The following is a 13162-nucleotide window of genomic DNA, read 5'->3' on the forward strand; positions in this document are numbered from 1 at the left end:
CCACACGGCCTCCCTCACTACGCGTGGCAATCACACTCCCCATGTTTGGTCACGTAAGTAATATTATGTTATTTCAGTGCAAACTTGTGGGGGTGCGGGGGATAGTACTTTTAACTGATATAAAGAAACACCAGAGAAAAAAAGCAATGCATTCTCAGTTTGGCTTCTTCTATAAAGGAACATGAAAGAGTACCCACAAACAAGGTAAATTCTTAAAAACACAGAATAACAAAAAGTTACAACGCATTTATGTTTTGTTAAATAAATGTGTCTACTTCTACCAAAGAAGATTATTACTAAAAGTATCTTTTAAAAATACAAATTAAGTACAAAGGAAACCCTTCTGACATTGAAATCTCAGTGACAACGGTGGTCATTCCGTAAAATCTATGATTGTTTGCCATTTTATCACTAAACTTAATAAAGTAAATACTATATTTAACATCTTAAAATACTCACTAGGGCTGACTTTCTTTGGACCCTCAGAAGGAGCATGTCTCTGAACAACTGGCATTAAATAGAGATATAAGCTCATAATTTCATGCCCCATGTCTACAAGTCAACTCAGTGTCACCTTTTTGTGTTCTACACATTTAGGCTGATTTAAATCAAATTACAGTGTAGGGTAACTTACATAAACTGGAATTTCCTGAATTTTCAGTCCCACTAAGTACTGCAAGTCTGCACTGTTTTTATTAGTTAATTATAATTGACAGGTCACGTAAGGCCTGAAAATCTGGTAACAGAAAGTGATGGGTGAAATACAGACGTATTTGTTCTGTGAACTTATAGGGAACTAACTCTGTCAAACCCTGAATAGCTTCCTGCTGACAATTAGAACTGCTTTTTAAAACAATGTACATTTCCAATGACATTCTTACAATAATTTTATATTTGTTTCTCAAATTAAGCTTGAGTACTGCCACACTGATGCTCCCCCCTGAATTTCAAGGTCCCCCAATAAATCTGAAACACTCAACGTTTGAACCAATTTCCCATGTACTAGTCTATATGGTACAGAAGCAAAACCAAATTAGGCAAGTTTTGGAAATACGGTGACGAGACTGAAGAAAACTAACTCAGTTTCTAAAGTTCGAAAGAGAAATGTACGGGTTAATGTCTCTATGCAATAGGAAAACGCATCCATAATGATAAGTTCTGAGCAAAAACTGTTAACTATTCTATAATATGTTCTATAACTTACCATATTTAATAAAACACTCAGATTTGAACTGTATTTTGGTGGGCAAGCCATGGCATGATTTGCATGACTCATTGGTAGCCAGGGAAAAAGATGTGCTCTGCACGTAACTTCCAGAAAACAAGACCACTTTCCAGGTCCATTAACTAAGTCACACTGGGCTCCTTTTTACCTGAATTCTTATTGGTTTTGTTCTGTCGACTTTTAACTTGTTCAGTCCAAAGCGTGGGGTATCGTGACGCAACATCTAATGAACCAAGATAAAATGATGATTATTTTAATTCATCACGAAAACACAAAGCCTCTCAATTAAAGACTTCAGCAGGCAGTCGAAAAGCCCCCAAAATCAATACAATCAGTAGACACACATTGTAGAGATTTTTTAAAAATAATGATTACGTGCATGAAACAAAGGGGAATGACGACATACATTTTTAAAAACTTTAGCATATGCCTTTTTCTTTCTTTCTTCATCCAAAAGTATAAATAAAAGTGATACGAGTCCAGACAGGCTCCACTGGAAAGAACAGGTTTTGGCAAAACAAAGTCCCAAAGTATAGAAACATATCCTTGTGTGGTAAAGATGGATATTCACGTAACGCACAGGGTCGTCACTGAGTTGAAAGATTCAATACAAAGTGCTGTATGTAAAGCGTAACTTTTGCCTACAACATTCCGGGAACAGATCTTTGGTAGTAATATTAACAAATGTAACCGAATATTTACGGTGCGATCAGTATACCACGTGCCCGCGAGCCACACTGAGGCCGACCGGCTGGTCACACGTGCCTTTGCCACCTATCGGCTTTGTGACGTCGGACACGCGCTCATCTGTGATACGACGTTCTGAGGGCTCTGTGGGCTCAAGTAACAGAGTCCGTGGCATTTACTGCCACGCAAAAGTTAGTTACTATGATTATCCTTGTTATTATTATTTTCAAAGCACGATGTCCTCCTACCCTCTGATCTTTGATTTATTTATTATGTGCACTCCTTACACTTGGTCTTCAAACCTGACCCCCCTTTCGACCCGAGAATTGGTGATACAGTGGCAAATAATACCTACAACAAGGTATTAAAGGCTAAGAGTAGGCAATCCATCCTTCTCGTAACCACAAAATTCAGTAAGCCTCTGAAACATCTCTATACGTTTGACTTCACAAAACTGGTCTTTGTCAGGGTGGTGATCACGTGACATGAAGAGTGAGCGGGGCAAATGGCATATGCTAGCGCACCCTTTGGAAATATATATTTCACGTTATCCAGATAAAATCTCAACTCAGAGACTTGTACTTAAAGAGAGGCCTCTGCGTGTGCTGTGTGAAAGCACCGCGGCAACACTCAGGGGCCCTGAGGAGGGACGGAGGGGCCTCATAAAGGTGGAAAAGGCCAACCCAGCCCGTCCTGAGCGCAGTCCTCGCAAGAGGACGTGGCTGCACCCCCAGGCCCGCGCCCTACCCCCAACACCACTCCCCACCGACACTCACCTTCCTCATCTCCTTGAGGCTGAGTCTCCAGCGCTGGAGCTGAGGCATCATCTGAATTCAGAACGGAAAAGATTTGCAAGGAGACTACAATTATGAGAGTAAGTGAAGTGAGTGTGCATGCAGGATGGACCCTAAGGATTGCACACACCCCCACGACCCGCCAAACCACAGCCCAGCACTCAGTAAACCACACAGAGGCTCAAAGCTCCACACAGACCTCACGGGGAAGGGTTTGGTGTGATGTAAAGCATCAGAGCCAACCGGACGGATGAGGGAGGGTCCGCAGGAATGGGGGGGCGGGGGGGCTGCGGGGCTGGCATCCCTGCTGTGCCCCTGTTTTCCAGAGTGGAAGGCAGGGATGGAGACCCAGGCCCTGGACTGTGCCCCGTGGGTCTCTGGACCCCTCAGGCCTCCTGTGTCGACACGTGAGAGGCTGGTGGGGAACCCGGTGAGAGTGTCAGAGGACAGAGGGACGAGTGTGGATTAGAAAGCTCTACGCCATTTCACTGAAAACATTATTCCAAGGACACGGTCTTTATTGAATTAGTTGAAAAACACTCGTTGGGCTCCCTGGTAAGCAAGCCTCTAGAAGCCCCCCAGGCAAGGGGGCCCCAGCCAGGGACGCTGTTACAAGGCACACTGCGGCGGGCTCTCGAGAACCAGCCTAGTGTTTTTATTCGTGTGATTTTTTTTTTTTTAACAATTTCAGGATCAAAATACAGCAAGCAGTGGTAGAGGGAAGGGGCAGCCACATGGCTTATGTAGTTAACTGTGACCCATTACTATCTCAGCTCTCTGAAGAATAAAAATGAAGTTCTTTTCAGGGGAAAATGAAAAAGAATATTTTTAAAATTCTTTAACATTTAACCATCTCCAGAAAAAAAGCTTGTTATCTGTCAAAATACTGACAAAATGTAGCATCGTTTATCTGAAATAGCCAAATCAAATAATGATAGTAGCAATAAACTAGAAGTATTTCGCTATTGAATACTCTATAATCTTCTTCCAAGAATGAAATGGGGAACATATTGAAAACATATTTGAAAGTCTTAACAGAACATACGGAGAAAAGTCTTAGCATATTTAAACACGCTTTGGAATAACAACCAGAAAGTACACAGTTAATGTTGCACGTTTTTGCTGAGGCCTAAGCGGGCCACCACGCTGGCGCCAGCAGCCCCCGTCTGATCCCTGCGTCCAGGCCAGTCTGAGTTCTCAGCCGAGCTAACCAGGGCGAGAGGTGACGGGGGGCGGGGGGCGTCCCTGAGGGACAATGAAGGGTGCCGGCCCCCACTCCTGTCCCTCCCCCGCCCTTAATGGCAGCACCAGGGGCCCCTACGTTCCTGCCTTGGCCGCAGGCCCCTGGATAGCGTGATCCTCCGAACCCACTACCAGGCTCCGGCCCCTGGAGCGTCTGTCCCGGCGCAACTAGCCCACTGGCACCTACTGGGCTCAGCCTTAGAAAATGAAGCAAAGCCACGGGCAGCTTGGTGCCTTTCACTCTCCCTCCAGGGGAGTTTGTTAAATGTCTCTTTTTCCCGGTCACCCAGCTTCGTTACTTATCCTCAGGTATTTCCTCTGACAGGCACGTCTGGAGATCAAGGGGCTTCAGTAGAAGGAATGTGTTCTTCCCTTAAATCCACTTCTGAGCCCACGTGCCAATTCCCTGGGGATTTTTTAAATTTTTTTTACCGTGGATTCGACCTGTATCACCTCGAACAGCATTGGGTGGGGGCGCCTGAAAGAGTGTTTCCCTCCGTCTCCCTTTCAGCCTTTGACTCCTGTTTCTCACCACGAACATGTATACTTCCTCTCCTCTAAAACGTACCAGAATGCTCACCCCATCTTCATCTCCCCCTTCCCAAACGGAAACCCTCGCCCGAGCCAGGGTCCTGACCCCACCTGCCGGTCCCTCTCTCGCCTACAAACTGGGCTCTTCTCCCCACCTGTGAGGGTCTCTGCCCAGGTCACACCTGTCCCAGCTTTCACACCCACCGTGCTCCACTCACCTCCTCCTCTGTGAAAGCGCTCCAATTCCGCCCTCGTCTGCGCCCGCCCTGCGTGCTGTCTACACAGCTGGCATTACTCGTGTGCCAATCTGTGTGGATCTCATGGATTTATCTTAATGATACAAAGACTCTACGATCTTTCCAGGGCAAGGACAGTGGCCACCGTGACTTCAATACACACTTGAAAGACCTGGGTTGAATAAAACTGGGGTCTTTTGACTCCATATCACTTTTCTCTATTACTGGTTCATATACTATAACCTACCTCAGGGAAAAATAAGTGCTTAAGATGTTGGTACATTATTTTTATTTCATCTCAAAAATAAATTCTGACTTCACGGGTTGATATAAAGACAGACCAACGGGTGACAGCTGAGGAAAGGGCAAAGGGGTCACGGTGGGCTTGCGGCGGCCAGCGGAGATGCTCCAGGAGCTGTGGGATGATTTCCAAAGGAAATGCTCCCTGCTCCGTCAGGTTCCTTCTGGGTACTGGTCCTAGAAGGAGTGACTGTCATAGATGGAAACAGCCCCCTCTTTCTGACGAGGAGAGCTCCATTAGTGACCTCCGACAACTGCTATGCTAGAGGCTCGTGCCAGCCCTGGAGTCCCCTGCACAGATATGGACCCGGGATGCGCCTAACGCCGTCCACAGGCGGTCCCAACACAAGGCACGTCTAAGAAGCCCTGACGCGGACACGGGTGGGTAACCCAGCAGGTCACGTGCCCGGCACCTGCCTGGTCCCAACAACCCTAAGGGTCGAATAAACGTTTGCTGAATGAATAATTAACAAAGGGCTTCAGCTCTCAGACCAACCATCACTGATAGACGTCGACATTTTAACTGGAGAAGTTATTTTAAGGCACAGATTGGATTCGCTGTCGTAATATATCAAGGAAGTTCATTTTCAGATAGTTACCTGTCTTTCCTGTGCCTTCCCGTTGGGGTAACTTTTCATTTATGGAACCTAAAAGAGGAAAATAAGGGATAAAATTATTCTTGGCTCTCAAATGGTCATCGCTAATTGTTACACAAACATTTTATTCCATTTTGATTAATTCACAGGGCTTTGTCACTTTCTAGTTAAATTACACAAACTACCTAGTGCCCTGGGGTGACTCTGTCATCTGAAATCACAAGCCCAAAACTAGGAAATGTAAGATTAGCTCCCATTTCCCTGGCCGCCTGGCCTGTGACGTACATAAGAGCCTCTAGGGTACAAAATATAGCGGTTTCTTCGCATGGAAAATGTGACACTAACCTTTTAAACGTACATCACTATGTGGGGATAGTTGAGTGAATTAGATTTTTTAAAACTTTTAAAATTTTTTAAACTTTTTAAAAAGTAATAAAAAGTTATTCAACTAAAGATAAACAAAAATCCTGGTTTCAGCTGAATTCTGATTTATGGAAAACTGAGGAACCATCTTTTTGTAAGGGGAGTACAGCAAATACGCCAAGGTTATCTAATTTTTAATAAAATTTTCACCATTATATTACACTGAAAGGTTTATATTACAAATAGGAGGCATTGCTCTGCCTTCCCCATAGACTGAAACTGTTATGGCACCAACCTTTTCCTCACCGTTATTATACCTACTCAAAGGAATAAGCAAATTCTGTTCAGCATTAATTTGGAGTTTATCTGCCCGTCCAGTTCAGAATATTCCATCCAGGATTCATTTAGAATTCCCCTAGTCATATGCTGGCAAGACTCCACAGCTAAAACATCTCATGAAATAAAACTTGAAATTCATTGCTTGTTTTTTCAATTTCGAATATCACATTGAAATACAGACTTGTATTTATACTAAAGATATAAACTTTGGGACAGTTTGAGAATGTTTATCTTGTCTTGGAAATATCATGGTTCTATAGCAGGAAACGTACGAGCAGATCGTTGTAGACTCAATCCTGAAGGACGGGGCAGACAGTGTAAGTCAGGGATGCTGTGCATCCTCTCCAAATGTTGACAGAAATGACGTTGAGGGCGTGGGTTCCCCTACACTCAGCCCAGGGGTTACAGGAAGGAGCAAGATACAACAGTAAACACTAGGTGGCCCGAGTGCGGTTCTGCAGGAGACACAGCCTGTCCTCCCCCCAGCTGCTTGTCTGAAATACCTGAATCATAGGCACCTGGAAATGCAGTTCGGTCAATAGATAAAAAGGACCAGATTTTCCTGGTGCATCTATTTGCACAATATTTGAGGTGCTCCCCAAAGTAGCTATTGGTATTTCCCAGCTGTGGCCGGTACCATGCAGTGAAATGTTACATGCTTTCCAGCGTCAAAACACAGGGTTTTACTTCTGGTGAGAATTCCCAGGGATATAAAGTGAGCTCGTTGTGTGGCCTTCTGACAAAACTTTCAGGATCCTACTTTGCTCACTTCTCCCTTTGTAGCATCTCTTTACAAATCCAGATTTCTTAAAGGGCTTAAGTTTCTTAGTCATCGGTTTGTTTTTTTTTTTTGTTTTTTTTTTTTTGCGTTACGCGGGCCTCTCACTGTTGCGGCCTCTCCCGTTGCGGAGCACAGGCTCCGCGGCCATGGCTCACGGGCCCAGCCGCTCCGCGGCATGTGGGATCTTCCCGGACCGGGGCGCAAACCTGTGTCCCCTGCATCGGCAGGCGGACTCTCAACCACTGCGCCACCAGGGAAGCCCTATCGGTTTATTTCTATCATGTGTCTCTGCAGTGAGTCAAAAAATGTTTTCTATTTTGACTCTGGGAAACGACAATATTTCAGTAATATTTCTGAATACGACTATGTAGGTTTTAGTCTTCTGAGCTAAATGCAAACACCGCAAATAATAATTAGAAGCCCCCACCCCAAGAGAGCTTCTCAATTGAATCAAGATAATATTTTGTAACCTAGGGCCTGAAGTCTCCAAGCTGCTGGTTCACGCTTTGATTAGCGGCTGAGGTCTGAAGACAACATTTAGAAAAAGTATCTACGTACTCCCTTGGCTCCCTTTCTGTCTCTGAACCAACCAATGTCGTGGCTTGCTCATCAGCCACACCCAATCCAATCAGTGTTCACTTAAATAAATCTGCACGAAATTAATTCCATCTTGTTCCTAAGATGTAGAAATAATTTTAACATAGAACCAAGCGTCCCTGGATAACCTGCTCCAAATATTTTGCTACACAGAACTGGCAGGGTGGGGGGGTGGTGCAATCCCAACAGGGTGTGTACTTCCTCATCCAACTGCCTCTGGACCAGAAGCCCCTCCATGCCTTCCTGCCCCAGGTTCCCCCAGCACCCTGTCCTCGAGGGCTCGGGAGACAGGTAAGCATCACTTTCCATACAGCAGTGCCACTGGGCAAAGTAGAATCCAGGAACCCAGAACCACGACGCCGCTCTTGTTCTTTCATTACGTCTTTCTGGAGGTAAGAATTCGCTGAAGGACTCCCAAGGGTTGGAGCAGGTGAGATTCCAGGATGTAAGTGCAGAAAGGGAGCCTAGAAATAGGAGTGTGGATGGCAGTAAACAGCTCTGCAGACCATGGGCTGGTTGGCTGAACCTTCAGACAAGCACACTCTGCCCCTCAGATTCCTATTTCAAAGGACACATTTGAGTTCCTTCCATCTGTGAGATCTCATCCCATTTAAACACTACTTTAAAAGGGTGGCTTTTTTAGCAATTAAGGTATGCATTTCTGGTGGAGGAAACCACAGAAAGACAATGTGAGGAGACTGTCTACAGTCAAGGGGAAGAATAATGAGCCCTGTCGTCCTGAGTCCTCGGTTCAAATCCAGCTACACTCAGCAACGCCAGCTTGCTGCCCAAACAGCGCCAAGCAGGGTGCAGTGTTTGCTGGAAGGGTTGGTGGTCTAAGAGGAGCCCTTTTCACAAGCACTCGACGTACTTTAGAAATGACTAAGGGGCAGAGGGGCTGCAATGTGTGCAGCCAGAGGAGGTCGGCTCACTGCAGGCAGGCACTTGCTTAGCAAGTACATTGATGGACCTTCAGAGCACAGTTAAACAAGCTCAGTGATTTATTCCTTTCTGGAATCTCAGGTCCAGGAGCAGATTCACAATGTCACGTGGCTTTGCTTCAGCCAGAGGGAGAGAGTGAGACAAGAGGGAGAGTGAGAAGAGAGGAAGGAAAGAAGGAAGGAAGGAAGGAAGGAAAGAAGGAAGGAAGGAAGGAAGGATAGAAGGGAGAAAGAAAGAAATTAGGAAGGAAGGGAGGGAGGGAGGAAGAAAGAAAAAGAAAGAAAGAGGGAAAGAAAGGAAGGAAGGAAGAAAGAGAAAGAAAAAGGGAAAGAAAGGAAGGAAGGAAGGGAGAAAGAAAGAACAAAAGATAGAAAGAAAAGAAGGAAAGAAAGGAAGAAAAAAGAAGGAAAGAAGGAAAGAAAGGAAGGAAGGAAGGAGGAAGAAGGAAGGAAGGGAGTAGAAGCAGAGAGGCTACAGTCTGCCGTATCTTCTGGACAAGCATTTCTCTCCCTGCTCCTTTGAGCTAGGTCACTAGTCTGTTGACCCTGGGCTCTGAAAGCAGAGGTCCCACAAAGCTCTGCACCTAAACCAGGTCTCACCACCCTTCTAGGCTCTTCCTCCAGGGAAAGGACTTCGGGCTTTCCTCGGGAGCTGTCTGGCTGCTCTGCCTCGTACTTTCTGGTCAGGACCATGTGTGGATGACGTGGATAAGCATGGCGACTGTGTGTTGTGCGAAGAGGGCAGAACGTGGGTGACAGAACGAACATCACTACCTACCAGCTCTGTGCCCTGGGCAGGTGCCCTCACCTGCCCAAAGCCCAGTTCCCTCATCCGGAAAATGGCAGTGTGGGGACCTCCCTCACAGGCTGGAAGAAGCCAGCAGAGAAAGCAACACGTAAGAGGCCACGATGGATTTTCACTTAAAATATTTCAGGACCCTCAGGTATTTGCGTGTTGTTTATTCCTCCTGTAGCCTGTCTCTTCACGTATGTATATTTTATAGGTCAAGAGGGTAACAGCCGCTTGCAACAAAGAGCAATGCTGTCTCCACTCAAAAGCAAGTGGTTAAAATGTGCGGCCACTGGCAGGATACCTGCGTGACATCGGCCTCTCCGTGGCCACTTGCTTTCATTCATTCATTCATTCATTCAACATGTTCACGGGATACAGAAAGAAAAAGTTCCATCTACTTTGGAGTGATAGGCATTAAACAGAAATTATTCAAATAATTCATATTACAACTGTGTACCGAGTCTATACAGTTCCTTCTGTGTGCTGGCCATCATTCTACACACAGCACATACATTAAGTCATCTAATGATGGCAGCAGCCCTGAAGTAGGTGCCACTATTATACCCATTAGACAGATAAGGAGACTGAGACCCAGAGAGAGGTGTAACAGCCCAAGGTCACTTGGCCAGTAAGTGGCAGACCCAGGGTCCATGCCTGTGCCTTTAGCCCACAGGGGAACTAACTTGGTCTGAGCAGTCAGGGCTGGCCTCCCCAAGGAGGCTGGAAGGAGGACACCTATGAGGCAGAAAGGACAGCAGAGGGGAGCCAAGAGCACAGGCCGACAGTGAGAGGAGCACCCCAAGTCTTAGAGCACAGCCAGCGTGCGGGCTCCAGACGTCTCTCTGTAAACACCGTGTCTGTGTCCTTCTACACACATCCTCTGTCTGCAAGGACACAGGCAGGCTCTCCTCTCACCTCGGCCTCTGCAGACACCAGTGCGTGGGGCCTGGGCGTAACCTGGAGGTTAAGGCGACCCTGGCCATTCCTGACGGCACTGCTTGACTTCAGACGTGCTTACGCACTCCTGGCTGTGGACAGGCCCAGGGACTGCAGAGCAGAGGCAGAAACGGGCCCTGACTGGAACACGTGCTGGGGATGCGAGGGCCAGGCGCCGAGTCCATGTTGGAGCCAGAGCTCCTGAAAACAGCCCAGGCCCAGGGCCCTTCTGTCGGTGCCGGGGGCGGCCCTACAGCTGAACCGGTGTGTGCAGTGGGAGCCGCTGGGGTGACTGTTAGTCAGTCAGTACGGCGGTACGTCCCACGGCTCACTTCCCAAGGTTGATGCGGATGCAACTCAGTTAGCGTTCGGGTCGAAGCAGCTGAAAACCTGGGAAGTCCAAGCACCGCGTGGGCCATTCCATCGGCCTTCAGAACGGCACAGGGCAGCCCCGGCCCCTCCCCAGCTGGACCCCGCTGGCCGAGTAAAGTGAGGCACCCCCGTGACCTTGGGCGCCTCAGCCCACTTCTCAGCCACCTTCGTCGTTCACTCCCATCCTCGCCAGCTTCCCCCTCATCAGAAACCTCCCACAAAGCCAGAGCTTTCTACCCAGTGCTTCTGACACAAGAGAGGGCCTTCCCTCTGCAGTCAAAAACCCTTGAGGACACACTCCAGCGACCAGGCCGTGACCAGGGCCCTCCCTGGGCCGCCCTGCGAGGCCAGAGGCCGGGGGACGGGCTCCAGGAAGGTGGGCCCAGCCGGGCAGGGGGTGAGGCAGCCTGACGTACAGGGCAGCAGAGACAGGAGCATCTGCGTCGGGCGCCGGGGCCCCTGGTCCCTCTGCCTCCAGTGGAGTGAATGGCCCAGGGGGCGGGCAGTGGTCCCCCTGAGCTGCAAGGGCGTCCTCTGGGGCACAGCCGGCCGGCCCAGGCGCAAAGGCGCGTGCCTCTCCGGAGCCGACGCTGGGCCTCTCAGGCCAGGTCCCCTCCAGACTGCCCACCCAGCCCTGTGCCGGGGAGGCCTCGGGCATCCTTCCGAGACCTGGGTGCCCCGGGGGAAGCTCTGCCGCGGCCCCTGGGGGACCCCTGCAGCCACACCCACCTTCTCAGCATCCAGGCACACCTGCCGAAGCGCATCTTCCTCCACCAGATGCCCAAGGGGCTCGGACCAGACGCTCCTACTCAGCTCAGGTGAGGTCCAGGTGGTGTGACCGAGCTAGGACCCCAGCCGGCTGCTCAGGCCACTTGGAGGAGAGACGGAGCCTGGCCCTGTGTCCCTCGCCCAGGGATGGCCAGGCGCTGACACTGGAGACGGGCCACTGCAGGCAGGGGCTCTCGGTCGCCCCCCTGCCCAGGAGCCGCAGCATCCTCACTGGGACACTTGTCAGAAAAGCGAGACCTCAGGCCTCCCTCCAGACCCATGGAATCAGAAATTCCGGGGTGGGAAGTAGGAATCTGTGCTGTCAAGCCCTTTGTGGACCAAGGTTTGGGCACCAGAGCTCTAAGGAAAAGGGCTTGGCCTGTGCTCTCTGCAGTGAGTATTATTACTGTATTCTTTTTGTTATTATGAACTTGTCTATGTCTTGTCTGTCAAGCCCCAGCGGCTCCCTCAGACCCACCACGATGTCTCCTGTTTTCCTACTTTTATATTCCTGTGGGCCCAGGAACCAAACAAAACCGGCTCGTCTGCCCGCACTGAGCCTCTGCACAATTGATGGGCTGGAAGAAGGCCCGCCCCGTCCCGAAGGACAGGGGGTGTCACCTTGGGTTTACTCTCCCTGCGTCTTTTTTCTTACCTAGTGATCCTGCCTTTGAATAGCTGGGGTCCTGGCTAAATGGGCATCAGATGAAAGGGATGTTCAGCCTTCATTCACTCTGGACCGAGCACCCTGACTGTCCCACATCTGAGAATCCCCTTCTCAAGACGGTAAGAGAAGAAATAAGTAAATCACCAAGTTTGCTTTAAAAAATTGAGAGATTATTTCTGGATCTACTTTCCATCAGTGTCCACTTTAATGTCTTTGTTTTATATTTTTTACTTTAATGTCTGCATGTTCACGTATTTCAATGGCCAGAGAAAACAAACATCACTATCATTCTTGCAACAGGGTCGTTCACAGTCAATAGTTTCAAGAATCTTCCCAACGTTTGACCATGGCAGTTGTACATTTTAAAAGGTGCCATAGGGCTTCCCTGGTGGCGCAGTGGTTGAGAGTCCGCCTGCCGATGCAGGACACACGGGTTCGTGCCCCGGTCCGGGAAGATCCCACATGCCGCGGAGCGGCTGGGCCCGTGAGCCATGGCCGCTGAGCCTGCGCGTGCGGAGCCTGTGCTCCGCAACGGGAGAGGCCGCAACAGTGAGATGCCCGCGTACCGAAAAAAAAAAAAAAGTTCCATAAAAAATTGTTCTGTTTGTTTAAAAAAAATAAGGAAAATACATATACTTGTTTTTTAATGCGGAGATGTGGGATACCTCTGGCAGAGATTAGCCATTGTTATTTATATAGAGTTATACGTTCTGGGACCATTTACTTCTAAAAGACCTTTTAATTTATTCTATGAAGTTTTGTTAAATATTAGAAAATATGAGAAAAAAGCTATTTATGGCTTAAGTGTGGAAGAGGACAGTTTATAGAGTATCCTTTTAAAGTAATGAAAGATGCGGCTATAAAGTAGCCACCAAATTAAAAGTATAATGGAGTACAATAATAGAGCAGATTATAACATAAATCAACTATTATACACCAGAAAGTACTTTTTTCCAGAAAGGAAAACTAACACCACCAAAATGTTGCCCATCAG

At 48.0% G+C, this 13162-nt stretch overlaps 1 protein-coding gene across 2 annotated transcripts in view; it reads right to left on the reverse strand.

The window, feature by feature from the left end:
• The window catches only part of SMOC2 (SPARC related modular calcium binding 2), a 153597-nt gene that overhangs the window by 75835 nt on the left and 64600 nt on the right, over nt 1-13162 (reverse strand). Inside the window, exons 5-7 of one of the 2 annotated variants that reach the window (XM_065888721.1) lie at nt 5615-5662; nt 2689-2739; nt 1374-1448 (exon numbers count right to left, since the gene is read on the reverse strand). In XM_065888721.1, coding sequence (XP_065744793.1) covers nt 1374-1448; nt 2689-2739; nt 5615-5662 — 174 coding nt within the window. Of the gene's footprint in view, nt 1-1373; nt 1449-2688; nt 2773-5614; nt 5663-13162 lie in introns of both variants that reach the window. The other variant, XM_065888720.1, reaches the window with a different exon arrangement.

Source organism: Phocoena phocoena, chromosome 12, assembly GCF_963924675.1.
Source record: "Phocoena phocoena chromosome 12, mPhoPho1.1, whole genome shotgun sequence".
In the NCBI taxonomy this organism is placed as follows: domain Eukaryota; kingdom Metazoa; phylum Chordata; class Mammalia; order Artiodactyla; family Phocoenidae; genus Phocoena; species Phocoena phocoena.